The sequence below is a fragment of the Neocloeon triangulifer genome, unplaced genomic scaffold (assembly GCF_031216515.1).
Source record: "Neocloeon triangulifer isolate White Clay Creek 2 clone unplaced genomic scaffold, ASM3121651v1 ptg000004l, whole genome shotgun sequence".
NCBI lineage: Eukaryota > Metazoa > Arthropoda > Insecta > Ephemeroptera > Baetidae > Neocloeon > Neocloeon triangulifer.
In genome coordinates this window covers 2,327,150-2,353,442 of record NW_026775547.1, presented here as the reverse complement: position 1 = coordinate 2,353,442, position 26,293 = coordinate 2,327,150, and the positions used below count along the sequence as shown (strand labels likewise).

Below are 26,293 nucleotides of genomic sequence, written 5' to 3'. Positions count from 1 at the left end.
ATTGTGAAAGTCGTGCAAGATTTTTCTACTTTAACTTTTTATTTTTGGATTTTCACAAGTTCTTCCTTCAGTCAATCAAATGTAAGGAGAATTAAAGTTTTTTAATTAAATATACTCTCTTCTATTTTTAATATCGACTGAAAAACAAACTAGCGATGGCGAAGAGCAGAGTAAAAAGTAATTTCGGCTTCGGAATAAATGCAGAACTCTCTAGTCCACATGGTCGTGGCACGTCTCTGATCAATTTTAAAAATTCTTTCACGTTTTTGTCTTTGTCTGTTGAGCTCAAGAGAACGCTTGATGATTCCTGGATTAATGGCAGAAATAAATTATAATTTAATCATAATTTGAAATAATTTACCGGGAAAATGAGGTCACGATGGCCAGCGAAGGGGTTGTACATGAAGAAGGGTTGGTCTGGCCGAATGTTACTTTCAAGCAAGCCAAACATCGAGTCCAATGAGTTGAGAACAACGTGCGTGTCGCGTTCTTTGTTAATTTCGTCGCCTTCTCTTGTCAGAACAGCGTGCGATGGAACTGTGGTCAAAGAGCACCTGATGGAGTTCGGCCCAAGAGGCAGCGTTGAATCTGGTTGGCCACCGTTTTTGCAGAGAACCCTATTGACATATTTTTATTTTAATTTAAAATTATTTTCTTAAATATTTATCAGAAATTAAGTTTACGATATTGGAAAATATTATTATGTCGTCTGTAGATGATGAAAATGAAAAAGGTCAGAGCCATTAATTAGTTCAAAAAGAATTCTATTTCAAAATCAGATATCGAAAAACAGCTGGAAACAAAACTTTAATGTTACTAATAAAAATTTTTCTCCGTGCGTTAATTATTGTATTTTGAAAATTCAGCCAGAATTTCCCGTTTGGTTTTTTTTTTATTAATTTCTTTATATGAATTTTTGATTATCCCATGTTGACTCAATATTGGATATTTCAAATTGACACCATGCAGTGCTGTCAGGAAATTAATATGATTTTAATTGCACTTGTGATTGAATCGTTTAACTGGAAACGTCTGTGCAAACTCAACAGTGAGAGGCACCGGTGACGTCACAAGCATGACCTGACGTAAGCTAAAAAAGTGATGAGTCGAGTTAAGCAGATTAGAATGCTATCGACCCATTTCTTCTGACACTGCTCGACCACAAGAGATTTGCAAATTAACAGGGCAGTCGTGGCCGAGTGGTTAAGGCGTCTGACTAGAAATCAGATTCCCTCTGGGAGCGTAGGTTCGAGTCCTACCGACTGCGAAATTTTTAATTTAACTCAAGATTCAAGTTCAATAATTTAAAACTAATTGTAGGATGAAGATTACCATCAATTTTTGGACTTCACTTGACGTTTTTTATAATTAATTTAATGCTTACTTGAAATCTGCCGGCAACATTCGGTCAAGCAAATTTTTCTGGAAGGCCAGCAGAATTTCATTCAGTCGGACAAAAGCCACATCTCCTGAATTGTGCAAACACTTGATGGCGCCGACGTCATTGTCGAACGAATTTCCTGGTTCAGCAGAACAACTAGTTTATTTTTGTCAGTATTTTTTTTCCTTTTCTAAGTAATAATTATTTCTTACGCATACTGTCCTTTAGCCTCACACAGCGCGCACAAGCTTGGCTTATCTTTATTATGTTCTGCAGCTCCGGGAATGCACGATTGCGAGAAAAATTTAGAAACGGAATCGGAGTATGGACAATTCTTCGGCTCAATCAATGTCTGATTTAGACCTTCCCTCAAAAACGTTCCGTAACCTGTAAAAGGAAAGTCGGAATACTTTTGTGAAGTATTTTTATTTGAACACAAACCAATTCCTTCGTAAGATGGGAAGCAGGCCTTTTTGCCTTTCAAATCTTTAAAACTAGTAATTTCACTGTTTGCCTTGACGACGGCCACAACGGAGGTCAAATGGTCATCAGCCGTGCCCACAAACATCAAGGGTTTCAGTTTTTTCAAGCTAAATTAAAAATATTAAATCAATTTATTCAGTATTAAGGTACCAATTTAAAATTAACTAAACCAAAAAATATATATTTAAATTAAATTTCACGAAACGTTTTAAGTAAACAATAATTTTGTTACAAGTTTATTTTTTAATATATTAAATTAATTGGTATTTGAGGATACGTTCAGAAACTTCAATTTTTTTACTCTGCACAAATATTTTACTTTAAAAAAAGAAAAATAGAATTAAACGGGCTTTGCCCCCGATCTTCAAAATGAATAAACTGTAATATGGAATAAATTTATTTAATTTTGAAAAAAAAAATTGAAAACTGACAAACATGCTCAAGTCCTCTTATTAAATTTAAAAAAGCATATATGCACAGCACGTGAAATCAATTTTTCTGTCCAGTTCGTTAACATTTCCCCCAAATTATTAAAGTGCAGCGGCAAATAAATGAGCACGCGAACACGACTAGTAATCAACACAATCCATAAAATATACTCTTATCTTGATGTGCTAGAACCTTGTGCGACAAATTATATGAAAAAAGTAAAAATGCCTTTTTCTGTTGAGTCTCGCATTTTCTGCAATCGACCTTAAAAATCATACCTTTTGCCATAATGTGCGAGGTCAATGTCAGCAACCACGAGATCCGCCTCATTTTTCGCGACCTTTTCAACGCAGTCGCGATCGCTCAGGCCGTTCACGCACTTGATTTCGGGCACGACTCCAGCGTACCAGGCAGCAGCCGAGAGCCATCCGCATTTTGGGCGTTCTTCGGCCTCGCCAACGCACCAATTCACCTTTCGGTCGCAAACATTATCGTCCTGTTTCACCTTCAATCGGCGCCCTGTTTTATAAATTTTAAATAAACGCATCAATTTTGAACAAGACAAAAAGTAAAACGTGAATATTGAATTTCTTTATTGATTTTTTTTCCCAATTAGCGTTTTTAGAAATAATGAATATAATTGTTTTCGTTCCTTAGCTATAGGACTTTTTAAATCAATTGAAAATTTTTCCGATGTTCCTTGATTTGGACGGAATTTTACTTGCAAAAGAGAATAAATAAATTTTTATTTCTATTGAAACGGATTGTTTTTTTTTTAACTTAAAGGAAAAATACCTCGGCCAACGAAAGTTTTCAGATCCATGTTGTTAATGGGGTTGTAGAGGTGGTAGTCCTCGAGCAGCAGGTCGATCAGAGCCCTTTGCCAGCCACCAACGGCTCTTTCAGGTGCTTCCTGGAGGGCCAATCGCGGCTCCAGGGGTTTCAGCCACTCGTGCAGTTTTGGTGAAAGTTCACGAGCAATTTCTTTTGTAGCCACGATTGAAGTCCAAGGTTGCTGGGCGAAATTGCAACCGTACGGGCTGGAGCTCAGAGTCAAGTTTTTGCAAACGTAGGCGTAAGTTTGGTTTCCACCAGGAGTTGACTAATTTTTTTTAAAGAATTTGATGAAAAAAATTATTATTTTATTTATCTAAATGAAATTTTTTTAAAGGTTTCGCCAGTTTCAATTTTAAAGTGATTTTTTTTCATATTTTTACCTGAATGAAATTTCGTGCGTAATCCAGCGCCACATAAGCAATGTCTCCGCCGTTTTTAAGGCAATTTAGCGTAGCCTGATGCAAGTTATTTTGGTCTGAATTTTGATAGGCGCAGTCTCCCTTGTTTGGACACTTTTCACACAAACTGTTGTAATCGAATTTCATAGCTTTATCCGCCACTGGATCCCAGGACCAAGTACCAGGTCTGAATAATTAAATTTATTTAATAATTAAAATTAAATCATAAAGACGGGCCTACCTGCACGACGGGCCCCACTGTTTAGCGATGGAAAAATACTCATTTCGCACCGACGACCGCCATTCGTCACATCTTAAGTTGCCAGTTTTGTCCAAGATGGTCAGATCCATTTCTTTGAGCACCATATCAGACCAGCCAGACTTCATCAGCCCCATTCCGGGGTGACACAGAGAGAGTCCGGAAGTCAGCGTCAGGTCATTTGATGGCACTTTCGCGCGGTTAACAATCGCAACCGCGGTAAAACTAAATTCATCTAAAAATATAAAATAAAATGGGAGTTAAAATAAAGTAAATTTTAATTTCATAACGAAAAAAATTTGAAAAGTAGCAATTAATTGGTTATTTTATTGATGAGTCACATTAAAAGTTCAATTAAAGCGTCATTTAGTATTTATGGCTTTCCTCAAATAAATAGAACTCACCCTCCGTACGTTCCTCATGCCTGATGTCACCAATGACGGCGACTGATTCCAGGAAGTGTGACGCTAAAATCGCCTCTTCCGCCTTGAACATCCCAAAGTCCGCCGTTCGATTTTGAATTCTCAGGGCGCAGTCGGTGCTTTAATTTTAAATTGTATTTTAATAATTTTCTGGTGAGCATTACATGAAAAGAGAACATGAGGTAATCTCATGTGTGTTTAAGAAATTCGTTATCTTGGTTGGGTATAATGGGCGCGGTACGAACCTGTCCAGCACTGGAACACATTTCACTCCACTGCCAGGTCGGTTTAAATTTTGGCATTCTGGTGCTGACTCTGGTTTTTCAACACACAGACGAACTGAAATTTGATAATAGCGCAGATTGAAAATAAATTTACAAGTCTGTAAACAAAGGCTGAGTGATAATTTATAAATTATAAAGGATATGAGAAAATATATTTTTGTAATAATGCTTTTTTAATTGATATTAACTTTATTTTTATTATTCTGTATAAAATTCAAGCGCTGAATATTTTTCACTTTTTTTCTATTTAACTAATTTTTTATCTGTTTTTGCTCTTTGTTAATAAAAAATAAAAAATATAAATATTAAGAGAAAGGAAATGCATAATATAATTTGCAGTGAGCAATGTAATTTTTTCCCCCAAAATAATACTTGACCTGTTGTGAGAGAATAAACGAATTGAATTGATAAGTGACAAAAAAAAATCATTTTTCCTCAACAAATTTTATTTAAACATTAAATTCAGTGGATTATTTTTTCAAGCTTATGATAAAGTTGTTTTCCAAAAAATCCGAAATTATATTAAACGCATATTATTTAAGCGGGTTAACAATTGAAATTTCACTCACATTGTCTATTTTGTTGAGAGTTTACAACGACCGACGAGACACATAGTAAAAAGCCAATCAGTAGAAGGTCCGTCCTCCCCATCTTAGCAGCTGGAAATGAGTGAGTCGCTTTATCTCAACAAGCTGCAATACGCACCTTATCTCACCTAATACACAAAATTCACTGTCGCTTATCAAATGAGCGTGTGCTCTATATGGGAAGGCCTTTTATTATAAGTTTCCTCGACTCTCAGTAAACATTTATTCATCCTGAGGTTGAGAGCTTATCATCGCAACGGCTCTGCGGTTTCCTGCGGTTACCGTTCCTTCTCACTTTATCATTAATGTTTTTAAGTTTGGTCTCGCCTTCGCCTTCCGACATAATATAGGAAAATGAAAAACAATAACGTTTCACGCACAAAGAAAACCTCATTTAACATGATTGATGATTGATTACTCAAAATTTATTTTCGTGGCGGGGAAATAAACCACACTTCTAATGACTTCACTTTGTTTGTTTGCTGAATAATTAATTTACCAAGAGTTGTTATAACACAAAAATATGAGTCCTTAATTAAAATAATAATTTTTTTATTTATTATGATGATAATATTAATAATTTTTTGCTCAAAACCAAATTTTCTCAACTTTAAATCAATCAACCTTCAAACTTTTTACTGCGCTCCAATTTTTAACGGCGCATGATATAGGAATGGAATGCTCAGCAGCAAACTAAAGGAAATTAAAAAGAAAATCAAGAACCCGGCCCTTAAACGCTATGTCAAGGTTGCTAATGTCGACATTGAGAAAAACGACTAGTAATTTCCTTTTTTTTATCAATAATTTATTCACAGGGTTGCTCGTTCAGCTCTCAAAAGCGACACGACAGGCTCGCACAATAAATGGAATAATCAACCCCGTTGGAGCCGCAACATCGAAATGCACCCCTCGGCGCGCATGCCCAGCAAAATAATTTTTCCACCCTCTGTCGATCCAACACGAGGTTGGACTTGGAAAAGAGCGGCCGTTTTTCCACCAGTCTGGCCGGAGGTTCACACGCGAGATAATCGAATGAGGGCGAATGATCCATGTGCGTTTGCGAATCTTTCGTACAGTTCGACACCCCCTTGAACAGCAGCAGGATGAGGAGGAATATGAAGACGATGATGGGCACTACGACCTGCTGACCAAGGCCTTCGAAGAGAGGCGCCTCAGCAGGTCAAGAGTAAGACAGAAAAAGAAGGGCAGAAGTAGGCGCGCGAAATCAGAGGTAAGTTTTTGCGTGATATGCTCAAGAACATTTTTCTTAATCATTTTATTCTTCCTTAGAAAAATTTATTTATATAATATTTTATTTTGTTGCTTTTTTAGCAAAAAATGTATTGCTAAATTTACTTGTTAAGAAAATAACTACTAATTTTTTTTATTATTTTTTAAATTGTCATCTTACATAGTTAAAAATTTAATTACTAATTCACTATGTCTATTATTCACAAGATATAAAACGTTATCAGCTCAATCAGTTATTCAATGGCAAAATCAATAAAAGAAATTTGCACCGAAAATCATCAGAATATGGAATGGATCTTATGGAAGCAGAACTATTATGCTCCACAATAAAAAATAATAAATTTTTAGTTTTGATAAAAGATTATTTTACATTTTTTTGTGTAAAATTAAAAAAATAAGCAAAATATAAATTTAAACTGAAATTTTAGCTGCCAACCATTTTCATATTTATTATTTTTACATTCAGGGAATGTCCTCTGAAGCGATTCTTTTGACGTGTCCCTCATGCCGCGTGACATCCAGGGTGACCCTGACCTCGCACTCGTGCTGCCCTTACTGTGGCCACGAGTACGAGACTGAAGGTGCAATTTCCTTTTGGCGAAACTCATCTGAGCAAATGCTGCACTTGCCGCAAATCGAGCAAAGCAGAGGCTCTCAATTTGGAAATTTGACAATCAGCAGACTCGGTGGCTCGGTTCAGGTCACCAGGGTGGGCGCCCTGTTCCTGCGACCACCCTCACCCACCTTGCCACCAATTGCACAGGTATTTTTAATAAATAAATAAAAGCTTCTGAATATTTTGCGGAAATTGAAATTATAATTAATATCACAATAACATTAAAATAAAGAGTAAAACTCAAATACAGTTTCAAGTTATGTTATGGATACACCAACCTAATATCTCCGCCTAAATGCACCATCCATATATTCAAAAGTGCACATTTGATGATAATTATAATAAAAGAGGAGAACTAATATTTTTAGCTTTTTTAAATAAATCTTTTACACGTCAAATTTTATTTAATGAAGAAATAAAACCATTAACCAAAATTATTTATTACTTCCACTTTTTTACTATACAGAAATTTAAGAAATAATGGTGACGTGTCTTGTTTGATTTCTTGAAAGGGTAATGACGTGAACGGCGCAGCCTGGCCACCTCATGACCAAAACGGCATTACTCCAAGGAGCTACTCACTTCACCAGGCCCCCGAGTCTCCTGAATCCCCGATCAACTATTTTGGAAAATCAGACGATCTTTCTTCGTTCTCAAGGGAGCAATTTTTGTGAGTACCCAATCCATTGTCTCACAATCAGCATCGATTTTAAGCTACGCAAATATTTGCTCTTGTCGCGTCCGTGGGCAAGGTTAACACCTTTCCTATAATAAACCCTTTCTTGAATGTGCCGCTGCAAATTTATCGATTCATTAAATTGATTTGGCATTTTCCACCCCAAATGAACACACACATATGTTTGGTGTGAAAAAGCCAGAGGTGGTTGCCACGGCGCGAGAGACACAACACACAAAAACTGCTATTTGATCAATCAACACTGGCGCACCACTTTGCTGTCATACCGAGTCTGTGCATGTTGAACCTCGATCAATTCAAAACAAAACTTTCTAGCTTACTAATATCAGTTTTTTTTATTTAAAATTAAATTGCGTATAATTAATTAAAGGGCTATTTATTATTATAAACAGTAAGAGTTTTCAATAAATTTACAGACCCATTAATAACAAAAATTTAATCTTGTCACTCACACTCTAAAGGAGTGTTATTTTGAATTATTTAAAATAATAAGATAATTTAAAAATTTATGAAAATAATTTAATAACGACTCTCGTCACCTCAGAATTAATTCACTTCCCTTGGAAAAAAGAAATGTAATCCAAACCAGGCCAGACTAGAAATATGTTAATAAATATTCATATAAAAAACCCCAACCCCAGTCCAGCCGAGTGACCTAGTAAGCGACCAGAGAGATATTTAATTTATCGATGCAGCAGAAGCGCTAATGCATTCACATAATAATCGGATGGGACTCTTTCGGTTGCTTAAATATTCCGCATGTATCATTTCGAGGGGCTGAGCTGAAAATTGAAAGAGAAGGCTCGCTTGCCGCTGAAGCAGGAATGGCACGCAAATGGGCGTGCATGTTGAATTGGCGCGAGGCACTGTCAGCCACTTGCCCTTTGAGCGTCGGCCGGTCTTATCTTTATCTCGCAGCAAATATTTAATCCTTTAAAAAAAGCTCCTTCAGACTTCAGAATGGCACAATTTCGTACTGGCGCCTCCTACCTCTTCCAAAATGCTCTATTTCTTGCGATAGTCTCTTAAAAAGTCATATTTGCCGATTTTGCCACTCAGTTTTCTTACGATTTTGAGATTATGGTATGCAACCTGCTCTACTCCAATGTCTGGCCAGTTGCGTATATCAGCAAAGCAAAAAGTTTCCAATTGTATTACAAAATATTAAATATAAGATTATTTTTTAAGTTATTTAGTAAAGATTTTAAATAAACTAAATATTTTGTAAAAAAAATGTAAGCAATATCTGATTTATTTCATACTTCTGTTTTTCAATGTATTACAATTATGTGAAATTGAACGATTATTTTTATTTTGTGGAATTACATTTCAATTTTGATCTAAAAAAATTAATTAAAGTTTTAAAATAAAAAATAAGTAAAATATTCCATTTTATTTAATTATAACAATTTATGTAAATAAGATTAAATAATTTCGCCATTAAATCTGGGATCACAATTCAATGAAACTGCTAATTATTTGCATGCAAGAATTGTCATTACTATTGTTTTGTTTTTAAGTGTTGTCTGAACGGAATTAATTGTAAAAAGAATGTTGAAAATTTGCGTATTGTACAGCATATGCAACCGGCTAGACATGTATGCAAAGCAGGTTGCGTACATGTTTTATCTTGAAGGCGTCCAATAATCAATTTTGTTTTAAATTTAGGAATAATAAAAATTTTATTGTTTAACAAAATAATAAAATTTTAAGTAATGAACTGATTAAATATTTGTCGAACAATAAATTTGATGTTGATTTATTTTTGCAGACAAGAAGTGAGGCGGGCGCACCAAACTTTACACTACCAAAGCATTCAAAACTTCTACGCACGGATATTTTCATCTCACACCGAACTATGTGCCCTAATATCCGTGAGCGCTTTTGCGAATAAATCGACACATTCGCGTGTTTCCCTGAATAGACATAACACTTTTGTATTTTATAAACTTTCAGGACGACGGTTCAAATTCAGAAAGTGGGATAAAATTAGAATTGCTGCATGCAATCAACGACGCCTTAAGAGGAATGGTATGAAAAAAAATTGCTTTCTCGTCAGAAATGTTGTCAATCTATTTTTCCAGCCTTCAACCATTCACAAAACGGTACTCAAGTCAATTATCAATTCGTTACTTGAAGACAGGCCAAGGTGAGGAGAAATCGAAGCGCTTTGAATAATTTATTGACAATGAAATTTATGTGTAGTTTGCGATCGGAAGACGAGGCCAAAGCCCTTTTCGCCCTTCTGCAGAGTCCTGTATTTTCCGTCCAGAGGTCCTACACGATTTTTGCACACGTCCTTCGCAGGGCAGCTACGCTTCCGGCCCCTGAGCGCACTTTACTGCCTCATTATTTTAGACTGTGAGTTTTTTGCATGATTTTTTTTTAAATTTTATTCCATTTTCCACGTGGTCATACAGTATCTATCAATATGAAAGATTGAAGGGAAAAATAGTTGTTTCTTTAAAAATAAAAATAAAATTTGCACCAACTTAAATTTTTTTTAATAATCTTTTTATTAAATTTCAGTTTAGGACCAGAGAGGTTGCGAACTGTGATACGTCATATTGCCCAGTTTGTGGCCATTCGCCAGTTTCCACCTTCGGGAAAGGTTTTGCCGCCCCCTGGCAAGAGCAGGTGGTGGATCCCAGCCGCAGCAAGAGTCCTTGCCCTTGTCAGTGAGTATAGAAATTTATTTAAAATAACATTTTTTTCAATCAATATCAAATTCAAAGACGCTGCTAACGAAAGCTGTTCACCGCCGCTGATCCACTTTTCCGAACTATACAACATGGCCCTGGACCACGTTGATTTGCTGAAAGAGTACTGCTTGTGGCAAAGCACACCCAACAAGTTCAGCTACTGCCAGTTTCCGTTTCTTTTGAGCATCGCTGCTAAAAGATACATTTTGACGAAGGTTCGTTGATGGATTAAAAAGAAAATGTTTTGCTCAAATTTTACACAATTAAGGATTCGGAGCAGCAAATGATATTAAACGCCAGACGCTCCTTGGCAGCTAAAGCGTCAAGAAGACATCCACCTCAAATTGACATTTTCTTCCTGAATATAAGAGTTAGGAGATCTAATCTAGTTTCAGACTCTCTAAACGAGGTAAAAGTAATTGTATTCTCTACGTGAGACCATCATGAACAGAAAAATGGGCTTATCCTAGACACATTCTTGTTCAAGAAATTTTGCAATATATATTTTTTTTTTACTTCCTTTATATCTGGTTTTTCAACTTTCCAAATTTTAGATGCTAACAAAATAGATTGTCAAACTGAAAATGAGACAAAAGTATAGATTCATTTTTTGTGTGAAGAAATTTATTAATAGAGATTGGCCCATTTAACAAAAATAAAAAATAAATATCTGATAATTATATTTATTACGCTTTTCAAGTTAAAAATATTTTAAATCTTCAAAAACAAGTATATTAATAAATATAAATCATTATTTCCATTATATTTTTTTTTTCAATAATATTTTTACTCAGATTGCGAGCAAACAGGGTGAACTCAAGAAAAAGTTAAAAGTTAGTTTCATTGGCGAGCCAGGCCTGGACATGGGTGGACTGACCAAAGAGTGGTTCCTACTTTTAGTGCGTCAAATTTTTGAGGTTGGAAATATTTTTTATTTAAAAAAAAAATAACAATAATTTTTTAATTTACAGCCGGATTATGGAATGTTTGTCTACCACCGTCATTCCCACTCATACTGGTTTAGTACTGAAGACACGATGGACATGAATGAAGATCAATACGCCGTTGGAAATATTAGTGAAGAAGATCTGGCTCAAGCGCCCGGTCTGCGCGAGTACCACTTAATAGGTGTTCTTATGGGTTTAGCGGTGAGGAATATAAAAAAGCATTGAATTTCCTGAAATAAATGACCTTTTAGGTGTACAACTCGACAATACTTGATCTGCATCTCCCCGCAGTTTGTTATAGAAAACTACTTTCGCCGCCCATTCCGCCTCCACCGGGAGACGAGTCTGTACTTTTAGGGGTAGTGCAGCAGCCGACCATTGATGACTTGGCAGAGATTATGCCTGTATGTGAAAATTTGAAAAGACGCACTAAAATTTTTCCCATTTTCACTATATTATTCTAAAACAGAAAACTTTATGACTTTGGGATGGAAAACTTTTCACTCCCAAGGGATGAAACGCAAATATTGATTTCAGTCTTCAAATTTTGTGTTATTTTTAATCTAAGAATACAAAATCATACATTGCTTTATTAAGTGCTTAAAATTAAAATCAAATTGCAGGACGTGGCCAAAGGTATAAGCGAGCTGCTCGCCTACGAAGGAAATGTGGAGGAGGATATGTGCATGTCTTTTGAAGTGTCCTTGGAAGAATATGGGTCGGTCAGGACGTGGCCCTTGAAGCCGAACGGCGACAAAATGCACGTGACCAACGAAAACAGGGAGGAGTTTGTGGCCTTGTACTTGGACTGGGTGCTGAATGCGTCCATTTACCGGCAATTCCGAGCTTTCTATCTTGGCTTTCACAGCGTTTGCGCCTCTAATGCACTAATTGTAATTGCAAAAATTTTCTTTCAATAAACTTCAGTAAAAAAAAAAAAATACAAATCACAGCTTCTTCGACCTGAGGAGGTGGAGCTGCTTGTTTGCGGCTCTCCGACAGTCGATTTGGCAGAGTTGAGAAAAGTGACAGAGTATGATGGTTATCGACCTGATGATCTGATAATAAGGTAATTGATTTAACCATTTTTATGTTCATCAAGTAATTTACTTTTTTATAGTAATTTGTGGGACGTACTTGAATCACTCGGTTCAGATATGCAAAGAAAATTTTTACTTTTTGTCACCGGAAGTGATCGAGTGCCCGTGGGCGGAACGGGAGAGATGACTTTTAAAGTGACCAAGTCAAGTGGCAACGTTGAGGACCTCCCTGAAGCTCACACTTGCTTCAATCAGTTGGTGCTACCAGCGTATCCCAGCAAAGTGATATTAATTAAAAAACTGACAATTGCTATAGCAAACGCAGAAGGATTTGGTTTGGAATAACGAGTGATATTAATAAAATTAATTTGTTTTAATATTATTGCTACTTATTTAAATAAAGTTTTGCAATTATTGTCTGTTTATCCTTTAGTTATTGCTGTTTTTTCTCAATTAATATTGAAAGTAGTCTTGTCTATTAGAAATAAATTGAGAGGCATATTTTTGCATTGCACCCTCTTACTTGGAACTGCTCCGACGAGTCTTGTTGAGCCAAGTCTTTGCTGCCAGGAAGCCATTGGCAATGCTCTTCATGCTACTTTCTGGTTGAGAGACAACAAAACCATCACCAGAGAAAAAGCTCTCCATCTGCAACTATAATTCATTAATTAAAAATAAACAAACAAGAAAACTTGTGAATTTTTACTTTAAATTTATAGTTGAACATCTGAGCAGCATATGTTCTATTGAACAACGTTTACATCTCTCATGTCCTCCTGAGTGTGTCTAGCACCACACTCAGGGCATTTGCACTGCCGTTCGTCCCCTTGGCGGTGCATATCAAAGTCTAGCATTATCTCCTGGCAGGTGGTGCAAACTCCAAAGTGCATACACTCAATGAAAATGAGCTTGGCCTCACGGGTATGGCATCTCATGCACAAAACAGCTGGTTTTACAGCACGATTGGCCATCAGAAGAAATCCTCTCAACTCGAGAGCCAGCGCAGGTCTGCCTGTTAACCAATGCATAAAAATGATTTATTATGGAAAAATCAATTAACTTATGAAAAATAAAAATTAAGAAATCAATAAAATAAACCTAATTAAACTTCCAGAATTTGTTTGGAAATTTCCCAATTACTTTACAAAAACTGCGGAAATTCATTGGTATCAAACAAGACGTTGGGATGAATTGTGTGCCAGTGCAAACTACTGCCATGTCAAGGCAAAATCCATTAATTACGGAGTTAATGCAGGTAATAATCACTTATGACAAACAATAAAATGAGAGGGAATAATATCATAAAAAAAAAAAAATTTGACAGGCGAGTGTCAGGCAGTATTATTAAAAGAAATGAAAAATGAGCTAATTTAATCATGTCACTGTCAGAAAACCCTTTTCAATAAAGAACCCTCTCAATAAAGATAAATGAATAACACCTACCCCACCCAAGGTGGGCCACTCCCAAGTTGTTCTGCAGCGCAGTGGTCAGCTCGATTTTGGGAAGATTTTGAAGGAACTGGAGGGTGGGAATCGCAGGTCCTCGGAGTGCAGCCACTGTATCAACAGGAAGTCCTGTAGTGTCTAGCCACTAAAAATGGATAATTATTATTTTATGGCACATAATTATATTCACAGACATGATAATGAATTTGAAAAATTCTTTTGTTAGAAATGATTTAAAATTTTTTAAATAATTCTTACTGGAGCGACGTTTGCAGCCATGATCTGGAAGCTGAGGTGAGCGATATCGTTCAAAGGCACTGGCAAGAGACTCAGTCAAGTCGAGTTCCTGGAACAAATAAAAAATATAATGGATATAAGATATAAGGGAAAAGTCGGCAAAAATTTCAATTGTACGTTGGAGGCGTTGGAGCTATAGAGAGAACACACACAAATGTTTTTCAAATATATAGTATAAATAATTACGCTCCATACCTCCTAAAATAATGAGTAAATGGAAACTTGGGCAAAGTTTAAATAGTTAGGGAGGCTACAGAACTTACGGGATCACGCACTGCTAACGGTTATTTTTCAAATCTGCACTATCTGCAGCTTAAATTAAGAATGTACACAACACAAAAATTATGTACATATTGTTAGGGAGAGGGGGATATGCCAGTCAGTTAATTCCCCCAATGCCCCTTTCAACTATGAATCGATGAAAATTTTAAATTTTGACAGTAAATACAATTATTTTATATTTCAAAAATGCAAACCTTTTTATAGACGAAAAATTAGTCCAGATTAAATAAAAACAAATTGTGTTCGTTTTGTTTACATAATAAAACTGAGCAAAAAAGCGCGGGATTCAAGAAGAAACCCGACAAAGTTACACATAAAATATATGAAAATGCATTCACTCGGACATAAATTACAAGATTTTTAGGGCGATGAAAATAATCTCATTGCTCTTTAAATCATTGCAGGAAAAATTCCTTTATAAAATGAGGCCGGGAAAGTAAAAACTTTAAAATTGCTAACCAATTATAATTTTGGAATATTCTGCCTGTAGTTAAGATTTTGGAGCTAAATTTGTTGTGCGTTAAATAATTATTTTTAGTCAGAGCATGGTGTTCCATATAATCCTTCACATAATTCTCAAATTTAATTACTTAAATAACCAAAGAGAGAGAATAAGTACTTAGATCTAAAATCAGAAGATTTAATCAATTTAATGCCTCCTTTGTGGAATAATATAATATGATGCCAATAAAGTTAAATAAAAATTCTTCTTATAACAAAATATTAAAAAGCGCAATTAATAAATATTATAATTAATAACAATGCAAATTTTGCATATATGTAAAAAATAACTGTGCATTATTCAACAGTTGTAATAAGCACCAGCCGATAAGTCTTCACCAGACATGGATGGAGGCTGCTACATATTTAAATTAAGTTTTGCAATTATTGTCTGTTTATCCCTTTTGTTATTGCTGTTTTTCTTTTATTAAATATTAAAAGTTTGTGTTGTTTATATCAAAAATTCAACTTTAGAATCATAACAAGAGGTATATTTTTGCATTGCCCTCTTACTTGGAACTGCTCTGACAAGACTTGTTTCAGTTGTTGAGCCAAAGTCTTGGCTGCTCGAGGAAGCCATATACTGGCAATGCTCTTCAAACTACTTTCTACTAGTCGAGGGGTAACAAATCCTTCACCACAGAAATGCTCTCAATCTGCAACTAGTTTATTATAATTAGCAATTAACAAACAAGCAAACTTGTGAATAAAGACTTTAAATGTAGTGTTGACCATCTGAGCAGCAGGACGAAGGACATCGAAGATGCTCTCAAAGGGGGAGCCTTGGATATTGATGCCCCTCCAGTTCAGAAATGGGGTGGTGGCTTGAGATGCGCCACTCATCCTTGAAAAAGAAGTTTCCCTTCAGAAAGTAAAGCTCGCTTGCAACAACTCCAGGTCCTCTCGGCTGTAAAAAATTATTTACAAGGGTCTCAAAAAGAATCCACTAGGAAATTGGAAAGAAAATTAACTATAAGTTTTGAAGCAAATTATCAAAATTATTTAATTTTCACAACAGATTTGTAATTATTAAAAGTTAATTTGATAAAATCTTTATATAACTTTTTAGTCAGGTAGATTTTGAGCAAAATTGTGTCTTTCTTATATTCGTAGAAGTATTATATTAATTGTTAATCTGCAAAAATGCACAAAATATCAAAACATTATATAATGAAATCCTACATAATGTTTTGATGGAAATAGCATAACAGGCCTCTGCAAATGACACTGTAATAATTGTTCATCAAAATCCCTTTTTCAGATATTTAGCTGATGACCCTGCTGAAAAATTATAGTTCCCCAGATAGTTCTTCAGAGACTTGGTTCCCGGGTACTATTTTAGTAGCCATTTTGCACTTAGTTCCCTTGACGCTTAGTTCCCCATTTCTGTTCCCCGAATAGTTCCCTCTCTCTGTTCCCTATATAGTTCCCTCTCTCTGTTCCCTATATAGTTCCCTCTCTCTGTTCCTTGAATGGTTCCCCCTCTCTGTTCCCTTCTGACAGAGAATGAAATAGTGCCTCTGATAGTTCCCGCAATAAGTTACAAAATTTGGTTAAAAATTAAAAGAAATAAAAAATTTCATTTCTTAAAATACATGATATTGACTGTAAAATACAACCAAAATATTGGGATGGTGAAAATTTGCACAAACTTTTTAAAAGGGCATTTGTACACAATGGAACTACAGAATAAGTTTGTAAAAGAAAAATATAAAATTAATAGCACAGTCTCCACACTGCTTCTGTTTTGTTAATTAGGAGGCACAATCACTAAACTTTTGTTGCTTTCTTTGTTGCTCTCTGTCGGATTTTGCTGTTGCTGTTGCTGAGATGATGTTGAAGCACCTTCATCTTCGTCAGAGGAAAATTTGCCCAGGAGTTTGTTGAGTGCTCTCTTCAGGGCAGCTCGGTCTTCGCACTTTTTCGTTGTCCAGTCAGTGTCCATGTTCTTTGGCTTAATTGGATTATTAGCCATGTCCTTGTCCATAAAACCTTGCGCCTTGACCTTTTCTGCATATTTCAAGTGACGTAGTCTTGCATCTTTAACAGAATCTGAAAAAGTTTTAATACACGTATTAATTGTTTGTTAAATGAAACAAATATTAGCAAAATTTACCCAAAAGCGAATCAGTAATGACAGTGTGAAGTCCTGGTTTTGGGGGCTTCCCCGAGCGTCCTTTAGATTGGCCCATAACAGAGCAGTATGTTAAGGCCTCGGTTGTCACAGCTAATCTCATAGTTCCTCCAATTAAAGCACCTGGGGTGTGGCACTGTCGCAATAATCTGCGATAATCACTTCTGATTACGCCAACCAAAGAGCTAAGCATCTTCATTTCCTTAAAAAGAAAATTTTACTATCGAATTCAATGAAAAGAATTATATTTTTACCTCTTTAGAGTTGTATATCTCATGGCCAATAGGATACTTGAGCTGGCGTTCCAAATTATTATGTAATCTTTTGTAGACGTCAGAGAAATTATGGATTTTAGCAACCGGAATAGCCTTTTTTCTAGATTTTATTTGGAATTTTAGTTAAATCTTTTTTCATAATCTTATTATTTTTCGATTACTTACAACTTTCCTTTCTGAATTCTAGGTTCTGGTGTGGAATTTTTATCCAAGCCGTCCAAATTGTCATTGTTGTCATCTTTTTTAGAAGCCTCCTCTTCAGTGTCATGAGACTAAAAAAGATCACATATAAGGAAAAATTATGTAGATTAATAGTTCAGACTATAAATTACGGTCATTTCTTCATGAATGCCAACGTCAACATCGAAGTCATCATCACCATTTATAAATGTGCTTTGACCATTTGGGCTGGAAAACACCAATGAGTCGTCTTCTTCAATTTCTGCTTCTGGGGAAAGGGCAAGTTCGGGGGTTTTGATCTGAAAAGGAATTTGCTAAAATTGTTTTTAAATTCCATTAAATAACAATACCCGATGTTTGCCTTCAATTGTTGAACGTATAAGATCTTCACAATATTCCTCATTTTTTTTAGAACTTTTGAAGTCCTTGAGATCAGAAATCAATTGCTGAAGGGTTAAAAGAGCAGCTTCCAATGCTAAAAAATTAAAAATTAGTGTGAAAAGGTGAAAATTAAGGGGGGGGATACCTTTTTTCCCTTCAAGATCCTTCAAGAAAGATAGTTTTTCGTCCTCAAGGGAAGATATTTTTAGTTGTAGGGAGACATTTTCCTCGGCAATCTTTTTGCTTTCGGCAGTCAGTCTTTCGTACTTCTGCTCCAATTTTTGAAATCTTTCCAAAGCTTCGTCTCGGGTTTTTTTCATCGACGAATAGGCATCAGCAGAAACAGATAACTTAATATTCGCATCAAAATATTCTTCACTTGATTCGTCTTCAACCAAGTGGGAAAATTTTTGGTTAAGCTTTTCAGCAATTGCGGACGACTTTTCCTCATTTTCATGAACCTTCAGTTTTAGTGCCTACAAATAATAATTTTTTTACACAAAATAAAAACAGCTAAATTTTTAACTTCATCAAATATAATTTTCTGTTTGGCCCTCATCTTTATAAAATAAATCATTCATAAAATAAAAAGGATTCAATTATTTGAAAAAAAGAGGGAAAATTTGTTACGTATAAATATGAATATGATTATAAAACAAAAATTCTGAATTAATAATTACCTCGCGTTTTTCCTTGCTGTGATCATTTTTCAAACGTTTAGCGGCTAATAGTTTTTTCTTGTCCTTGCATTCAGTGGATTCCACCACCTTAATAGATGGCTTCGGTTTGCGGCCAGCCTTTGTTTTGTTTTCTTCAGTTAAAGGCTGAAAGACCTCTTTATCATTTATCTCACTTAACAGCTCGTCCAACTCCTTATCCAGAACGTCAGGTTCCACTGGAAAAAATTATTTAAATATATGTAAAAGCAGATTTATTTCCACATATAATAAGATATTAATTACAGAAAAGAAAAAACTTTTTTTAAATTTGAAATGAATCGAGTTAAAAGTAGAATTTTCTGTAAATATGAATAGGTTTGAGCAAGTCAGTTATTTAAGGCTATATATGATGATCAATTGTTGGCCGCCCCATTTAAAAGCAAAACATGAGATTGAGATGCTCGAACATGGTCCCGACTCCCGTCCCAAAATAACCGATCATGGCGCCCAAAAACCCAACATTATGATAATCTGGGAGAATAACAATAATTATCTCAAATTCTTTCTTGTTTGAAGAAATATCTGCAATCTAAATAACAATACTTGCAGCTTACTAGATTTTTAAAGGTATCCCATGCAGCAATAAACAAATTAAGCGACAAAATAATCAAGCATGGCGCAAAATGCATTTGATTACCAGGGAATGCAATTTAATCTTTTGAAGAATTTTCGATAAAAAAAAACTTACGGTGCACTTTAATCACCTCCGCGTCGTATTCCTTTTTCTTCAACCGAATTTTTACGGATTTTCCTACGTAGGACGAGGCCTTTTCATATTCCAGTTCCCGGAAAAAATCGAGTTGGTATGCTCGATAAACATAATCAGCCTTGTCAATATCAAAGCAGACCCAGATTCCGTAATCGTTTGTTTTTTCGATCGTGTCCTCTTCTTGGATATCTTGAGCGGCACGTCGTTTTCTCCTAATGGTCGTCATTTTTAAACAAAACAGCACAGAAAAATAAAATGATCGTTGAAAACACAAAAACGTGGCGTCTTAAAACAGCAATGCCAGCATGGGAAGCCAAAACAGTAAACAATGCTGCACTCGCCACCCACTACAGAGAGCACCACCGGCTACTCTCGGTGCTGCCACCTTCACGACCCCAGTTGGGGCTCTCTAGCCCCATACCTGCCCCATACTCCCTGTTACATCACAAATTAATATTTTAATATCGAATTCGCGTGCACCGCGGTATTGGGTTATATTAGGAATTTATAGAAAAGGTCAAGCAAAATAATCTTCTTAAAAAATTGAAAACAATTAGGAAATTAAATTATTCATCTATTTCATTTCACAATAATATATCACGCGAGAGTGACAAAAGGAACATTAGAATAGAGGTGCCGTTTTGTGTCGTCTTCTTGTTACACAAATGATGAGATAATTTTTTTTTTATTTTTAGAAGAAACTAAAAAAATCATCCCATTTAAACTTCCATGTAATGGAAGTTTTAAAGTGCTAAAATCTGTTGTATTGAAAAAATGAAAAAAAAAAAATTAATGAAAAGAAAACCGAAAAACTTTTTATAGAAATCAGATTTTTTTAAATAAAAAAAATTATTCCTCTGTAGTAAAATAACCTATGACAAAAAATTGGTCGCAAAATTATTGAAAAAAAAAATTAATGATTAATGGTAATCGAAGCTTCATGTATTTTCAATAATTATTTTTTATTGATTTCAAATTTAAAAAAAACTATTTTCTTTTATTAAAGTAAGTTTCAATTATTCTTTGAAATTCTATATTTATTTTAATAAAAATTTAATTTATCATTTTTAATTTTTCTAATTTAAATTACCTCGGAGCCAAACAAACATTTGACGTACTGTAGACAAATAAACGATATACATATCAATAATTGATCCTGAAAATTTATAATTATTGAAATTAATTTTTTTATTATATCATAGTGAAACTGAATTGAATCATTCTTCTATTATGCTTTTTTCAATTAATATTTATTTTTTTTTACCAGGTAAATGCTTTTTGCAGCCGCCAATCCGCTTGAAATAATATCATGTGACTGGTCACGTGATAAGCTCAACCAATAAAATACTAAAAGTACCAACCTTCTGGAAAATTAACATATCCACAAAAACAAAGATTTCCTAACATTATAACGAAGAAAAAGTTATCAGAAGTTATATAATAAAATTAATTTTAATTTTAGTATCTTAATCAAGATTTCACCAGAAATGATATTAAAAAAAAAATAATATTTCAATTTTAGGTATTGGCAATACTGCGAGGCCTATTGCTTTGCTTATTGTTTACATGTTTACATGACGCGGCGTCCCAGCGTCGGTCGATTCGTGAATTGATTGATATTGATGGGTCGATCGCGTGATTTTGTGCTATTTTGACAAATTTAGCATAATCTCAATCATCATGAATAATCTTGCGAGTTGTTCAACGCAAAGAGGCAGACCTCGCCGTAGAAGAGGCGGGCCTGGTTCATACAACAAGGGGTTTTTCGACAGATCAATTAGGGTTCGTAAAAATATTTTTCGTCTTGGAGCAAATGAATATTTAAATTTATCTCCTTTCTTTTTTTATTTTTACAGATCGATAAGCGGACTGCTAAACGTCACGCTCTTTGTGGAATATCCGACGAGAGCGAGAGCAGTGTAGACGAGCGGATATTGTCTGATGAAGGTATGTTTTATTAACCCCTCTTGTCTTGACCTTGATAATGCTCGCAGTGAAAGAAATTTTTAATTAAATAAGACCGGCTTTTAGTAAGTAATGAGTCCCATATCAAAGACTAAAAAATAAATCAAATAGCAAGTTTTTTAATTTAAACATTTCTTTTCGCAGACGGAATTTCTCAAGAAACGGTCATGTCCATGGATACCTCATTAACTTTGGACCCCGCCGCTGCACCGGAAGTCACGTTGGACACAGTCAACAATACTCCGGGCAGTCAACAAATCGAAGATTCAGAAAACAGTGATATGGAGGAATGGTACACTCCATCATGCAGTGAGTCATCTGCAGAAGACAGTGACAATGATGATTTTCAAAATTATCATTTTGGCAAGTTTTTAATGAAAGATCTAGCCACATTTTTGATTGATGGCAGCCAGCACACGTTAGGATCTGCATTAATCAAAATCTGTAAAATATTTAAAGACAACTATTGTTCAAAAAAATTGTTAGGGGATCTAATAGAATTCATTAGCGAAATTCTGCCACCTGATTCAATATTCCCCAAATCAAAGCATTTGTTTATGAAAATGATGGAAGATATTTCTCCCAACAATGAAAAACCGAAAGTGAAGTACTACTGTGGCAGCTGCCTATTAGATTACGGTGGTAATGATAAAAATGAATGTCCATCCTGTAAAGAAAAGCGATCAGCAATTTATCTCGAAAATCAAATTGATATTACAATAAGAAATATGTTTGAAAAGAAGGGCCTTTCAAAATTGATAGATGATTATAGCCAATTTCGCAAAGATAAACCTCCAAATGTTATAAGAGATATAGTTGATTCTGAATCCTATTTAAAAGTAAATAGAAGTTCTGAATACGACCTTTGCCTTATTCAGAACACCGATGGATTCCCAGTAGCTGGAAGTTCTAAGACCCAAATCTGGCCAAATTTCCTAATTATTTCAGATATCAACCCAAATTTACGATCAAAATTCATAATAATGCACAGTATTTGGTACGCCCCTGTTAAGCCTGACATGTCAGTATTTTTAGAAGAATTTGTAAATATCATGGAAAAATTTGGAAAAGATGGGATCGAATGGACCCACCCTATAACTAAAGAGAAAATAATTAGCAGAATTTCTGTTATAGCGTCAAGTGTAGATGCTCAAGCAAGAGGGCCAATGCAAAATTTGAATATGTACAATGGAGCTCATGGCTGCAGTTTTTGTGAAATTCCTGGAGAACGTATTGAAGTTGGCATTGGGCAAGCCAGAATTTATCCATTCAGGACTCAGTCATACCCTGCTAGGTCTTCCATTTCCATGTTAAGAAATGCAAACGAACTTATGAAAATCAAAGATTCAGAAAAACATTTGCCTAATGACGAAAAAACAAACCATAGGAAAGGTGTTAAGGGATATTCTTGCATGGGTTTGTTAGAAAATTTTGATTTGTCGAAAAGTTTTTCGCCAGACTATTTACATTCATGTCTATTGGGAGTTGTTAAACGCCATATTTACACCATTACTGATTCTAAAAATAGAAACAACGATTTTTACATCGGAAATTTTGTGGAAGTGATAGACAAAAAAATTAAGTCACTGTGTCCTCCTAATTTTGTTAAGAGATTACCGAGAAGCCTTGAGCTTAAGAAATATTGGAAAGCTAGTGAGCTTCGAAATTGGCTCCTCTTCTTTTCGTTGCCGTGTTTGCAACTTTTTTGGCCTGATCGATATTTAAATCATCATTCATTATTAGTTTTTGCAATTCATACTCTACTCAAAAATGAAATAACCACTGACGAAATTTGTGATGCTAAAAGGGCTCTTAAAGAATATTGTAGAGATTATGCCTCCATGTACAGAACTTGCGACCAGACATTTAATTTGCATGTTCTACTTCATTACGCAGATAAGGTTAAATACCTTGGTCCGCTCTGGAGCCACTCAACTTTTATATTTGAGTCGGCAAACTTCCGGTTAGGACAAGTAATTCATGGAACTGGTACAAAAGTAGCCATTGAAATTTCAAACACTATGCGGATACACAACTTTTTAAATATATTGACTTACTTGGCAAATGTTGACAACAGCTCAAGCAAACACTTAGAAATTGATTCATTGGGTTCAGCACTTTCTCTTAATACAATTAGCTCCTGCATTGTCGAATATGCAAGAACAATTACACTTTTTGACGATAATCTGCCCTATGAATTGAATTTTTATCTTCGAGCTAAGAGGGGAAATGCCATATTTACATCTGAAATGTACTTGAGGGCTGAAAGAACTTGCTCTTTCTTTGTTTTATATGATAATAATGGACAAAAAATTCCTGCTAAAATATTATGCTTTGCAAAATCAAGGGATCGTGTCATATTTATTGGGCATAAAATAGATTTTCAGCTGCCTAGATTTGGAAACAGCGAGGAAAACCTTGCAATAAAACATATTGTGCCGTACACAGATTCGGGTGTCCTAATTTGGAGCTATGTAAGCAGAATCTATTGTCATTTGATTAAAGTTGAGGAATTTCTGTGTGTACCACCAAATGTCTGTGAAATTAATTTATAGCCAGATAAATTACTGAGCAAAGATTAAATTTTTCCAATTTAAAATTATGTTGTGATGAAGTGCAACAGATGCCTGTCTTGTGATAAATCATTAATTAATTACCCATTTTACATATTTTTAATTGTTTCAAAATAATTTTTTAGGTCCAAAAATCAGTCTATTTGATTCCATGTTGGCCTGCTATTTTAAATTCAATACATTAAAAATTACGTTTTATTGCGTTTTATCATATATTACCATAACCTAAGTGGTATTTTATAATTATATTTTCTGATGTTGAATACTCAATAAATCTTTAAATTACAAATATTTCAAATTGTATTAATTTTGCAACTATATAATTCTTCCGCATTTGCATAATAAGACCTAATAAACCCTTCGCTGGAAATTTTAGATAATAAAACCAATTAAATTTAATTAACGTTCCTTAAAGGAGAGGCGCCTGAATTACACGAGCTTTTGCCCGAAATTTTCTATTTTCATTAGTCTTTATTTTAGTGTGTTAATATTCAAAACAGATTTTTAAATTTACAATCCTTAATTTTTTTAATGCAATTAATATCGTTAACATAATATCAATTTTATTTAAAGGTTTGTACTTAAAATTTAAAAAAAGCATACAAAATTGATATGCCTGTATTCAAAAGATTTTTTTTAATTCACGTATGGTCAAAATTTTAAAATAAATATAAAATCTTTTTTATCTATATTTCATACATGCGGCATCAGTTCTCAAATTTTTTTATTCTAAGTCCAAGAGGGAACTAAATATCAACAGCAGGAACTAAATATCAACAGCGGGAACTAATTATCAACAGCGGGAACTAAATCTTGACTTACGGGAACAGAAATGGTTACTTTAATAGTTCTCGAGAGACCCGGGAACTATATTCCTCTTTGAGAGAACTATTCCTTAGTTCCGGGAACCAAAATATAGTTCTCGGAACTATTTTGATTCCCGAGCTTTTCAGCAGGGGAGATTAGTAGAAAAAATATTTGTTTCAAGCTGTTCGCCTACATCAAAATTTTGACAGGGGCGCTTTCTTTTCTTCTACACTCACTTTTCCGTTCTCCCAGCAAGAAATGACGCAGACTGCAGGCACTGGTGCCTCATACACAACCGCACCTGGTCTGTTCCATATTTCCAACCACCGGGGTAAAGTGTAAATTGCGCAATGGTGCTTCAGGAAGCTTGTGGTGTCGTCACAAAGGCCAGACTTCCACAGGCCACAGTACTGTTGGCCGTTGGCAAAAAGCATGACTCCTCGGCCGTGGTGTTTGTCTTTTTCTCAAAAGCCTGATATATAATATTTCAACAATTTATGTAATTAGTCAGAAATAATTAAAAAGCTTTGATTAGCAAACCTTTTTGTATTTGGAGCCATCAGAGAATATCAAGGTGCCAAATCCTCTGCGCACTCCTTCGCTCCACTCGCCCTCGTAACTGGCCAGCACGTTGTCCTTCTTTGTGACTTTGTAGGTGCCAAGACCTTGTCGCACACCATGGACGTACTGGCCCTCATAAGTGTCTTTACTGGGCAGAACCGTCTTTCCATCTCCGTGTCTTTGGCCTGGCACGCTCATTTCTCTCGCCTTTGTGAGTCTGGATGTGAATAATAAAAGATCATTAAAATAAAAAATTTGTTGAAGTATATATTTGAACAAAGTGAAAATTCGCGTCAGTGAATTCACTTTTCAAGACTGTAAAGTCGAAGTTTTTGCTAGAGAGACAAACTCTCTGCGCGGACTTTTGCTGCAAGGAAGTTAAGGTGTTCTCGTCGCTCTCACATCTCCGGACATTCGTCAGAAATTTTAGTTAAGGATGTACTTCTTATTGACATATTAGTCAAATCAAGTCCTTTCAACAGATTTTTGCAATGTTGTTGAAGGACAATAGGAAATTTTAATCACCATATTGTTGTAAAGACTTGATTTGACTAACAAGTCCTAAGTCAAAAAGGAGTCCTTAACAACTTTAGAGCGAAATATCTGAAAATAGAGCTCCAAGTCACTCGTGAAAATTCAAATTTCTCGCACAAATCAATGACCAATTTATGGATATTAGTAGCAGAGGTGGATTGGACAACACATTTATATAATATATATGTGGCCCATAAAAATCAAATAGGTTAATAATAATATCAATGCCAACAACATGGTTATGTAGTCCAATCCACACTTCCAATATCCATAGAACAATATTTGGCCAGAATAAAATTGGTAAAATTGTTTAAAAGAATTTTCCATTTTTTTTATTGTTGCGTAAAAAAATGTGTCTATTATTGTCAAGTTAAGGGGTCTCATATCTCATATAATAATTACGCTTCTAGTTCTAACAATGGTCTGATTGGCAACTGAAGTCTCTTGATTTATTAACTATATGAATTAAAGGAATTATTGAGAGTTTTTCAACGCAGAAAATAATTTGCTTTTAATTAAAACACGCGCAAAAAATATGATTTAAGGAGATTAGAAATTAAAATTAATTTGAAAGCTAAAAACATAAAATTTGCATG

At 34.9% G+C, this 26,293-nt stretch overlaps 6 protein-coding genes and 1 non-coding gene across 12 annotated transcripts in view; 3 read left to right on the top strand and 4 right to left on the bottom strand.

Annotated features, from left to right (window-relative positions):
* Positions 1–24: 24 nt before the first annotated feature.
* Positions 25–5,264, bottom strand: LOC132193551 (lactotransferrin-like). Its single transcript, XM_059614289.1, has 13 exons — positions 5,209–5,264; positions 5,063–5,152; positions 4,455–4,548; positions 4,192–4,328; positions 3,770–4,022; positions 3,511–3,715; positions 3,089–3,395; positions 2,572–2,812; positions 1,823–1,971; positions 1,594–1,768; positions 1,385–1,537; positions 362–617; positions 25–307 (listed from the first exon to the last, which is right to left on the bottom strand). The coding sequence occupies exons 2-13, from the start codon at positions 5,142–5,144 to the stop codon at positions 128–130; spliced, it is 2,232 nt and encodes a 743-aa protein (XP_059470272.1). The 5' UTR covers positions 5,145–5,152; positions 5,209–5,264; the 3' UTR covers positions 25–127.
* Trnas-aga (transfer RNA serine (anticodon AGA)) lies at positions 1,186–1,267 on the top strand. The gene has a single exon. It is a non-coding gene; the product is annotated as a tRNA-Ser (tRNA).
* A 21-nt stretch (positions 5,265–5,285) lies between the features above and the next one.
* Positions 5,286–12,752, top strand: LOC132193550 (probable E3 ubiquitin-protein ligase HECTD2). 3 transcript variants are annotated; one of them, XM_059614288.1, is made up of 18 exons: positions 5,286–5,357; positions 5,752–5,827; positions 5,896–6,311; positions 6,798–7,094; positions 7,460–7,617; positions 9,416–9,518; positions 9,601–9,675; positions 9,729–9,793; positions 9,850–10,005; positions 10,174–10,322; positions 10,380–10,561; positions 10,615–10,755; positions 11,141–11,263; positions 11,318–11,494; positions 11,545–11,697; positions 11,917–12,186; positions 12,247–12,362; positions 12,414–12,752. In XM_059614288.1, exons 3-18 carry the CDS (start codon positions 6,123–6,125, stop codon positions 12,676–12,678), a joined length of 2,619 nt encoding a protein of 872 aa, XP_059470271.1. In that variant the 5' UTR covers positions 5,286–5,357; positions 5,752–5,827; positions 5,896–6,122; the 3' UTR covers positions 12,679–12,752. The 3 variants fall into 3 exon arrangements, with proteins under 3 accessions (XP_059470271.1, XP_059470269.1, XP_059470270.1); XM_059614286.1 differs by lacking the exon at positions 5,286–5,357 and having other exon boundaries at positions 5,526–5,827; XM_059614287.1 differs by lacking the exon at positions 5,286–5,357 and having other exon boundaries at positions 5,526–6,311.
* On the bottom strand, positions 12,504–15,497 carry LOC132193553 (uncharacterized). 4 transcript variants are annotated; one of them, XM_059614295.1, is made up of 5 exons: positions 15,373–15,497; positions 14,038–14,125; positions 13,777–13,924; positions 13,040–13,345; positions 12,504–12,987 (listed from the first exon to the last, which is right to left on the bottom strand). In XM_059614295.1, the coding sequence occupies exons 2-4, from the start codon at positions 14,056–14,058 to the stop codon at positions 13,077–13,079; spliced, it is 438 nt and encodes a 145-aa protein (XP_059470278.1). In that variant the 5' UTR covers positions 14,059–14,125; positions 15,373–15,497; the 3' UTR covers positions 12,504–12,987; positions 13,040–13,076. The 4 variants fall into 4 exon arrangements, with proteins under 4 accessions (XP_059470278.1, XP_059470277.1, XP_059470276.1 ...); XM_059614294.1 differs by lacking the exon at positions 15,373–15,497 and adding an exon at positions 14,553–14,609; XM_059614293.1 differs by lacking the exon at positions 15,373–15,497 and adding an exon at positions 14,340–14,399.
* Positions 15,498–16,152: 655 nt separating this feature from the next.
* On the bottom strand, positions 16,153–19,935 carry LOC132193454 (uncharacterized). The gene is made up of 9 exons (XM_059614142.1): positions 19,237–19,935; positions 18,510–18,724; positions 17,975–18,305; positions 17,799–17,923; positions 17,601–17,747; positions 17,434–17,540; positions 17,248–17,368; positions 16,976–17,195; positions 16,153–16,911 (listed from the first exon to the last, which is right to left on the bottom strand). The coding sequence occupies exons 1-9, from the start codon at positions 19,481–19,483 to the stop codon at positions 16,610–16,612; spliced, it is 1,815 nt and encodes a 604-aa protein (XP_059470125.1). The 5' UTR covers positions 19,484–19,935; the 3' UTR covers positions 16,153–16,609.
* Positions 19,936–20,823: 888 nt separating this feature from the next.
* On the top strand, positions 20,824–24,099 carry LOC132193518 (uncharacterized). Its single transcript, XM_059614236.1, has 3 exons — positions 20,824–21,039; positions 21,114–21,204; positions 21,367–24,099. The coding sequence occupies exons 1-3, from the start codon at positions 20,938–20,940 to the stop codon at positions 23,775–23,777; spliced, it is 2,604 nt and encodes an 867-aa protein (XP_059470219.1). The 5' UTR covers positions 20,824–20,937; the 3' UTR covers positions 23,778–24,099.
* LOC132193674 (uncharacterized) overlaps positions 23,518–26,293 on the bottom strand; it is a 28,955-nt gene continuing 26,179 nt past the window's right edge. The window contains exons 6-7 of the mRNA XM_059614497.1: positions 25,143–25,380; positions 23,518–25,074 (exon numbers count right to left, since the gene is read on the bottom strand). Of these exons, the coding sequence (XP_059470480.1) occupies positions 24,961–25,074; positions 25,143–25,380 (352 nt within the window). The 3' untranslated portion in view covers positions 23,518–24,960. The remainder of the gene's footprint in view (positions 25,075–25,142; positions 25,381–26,293) is intronic.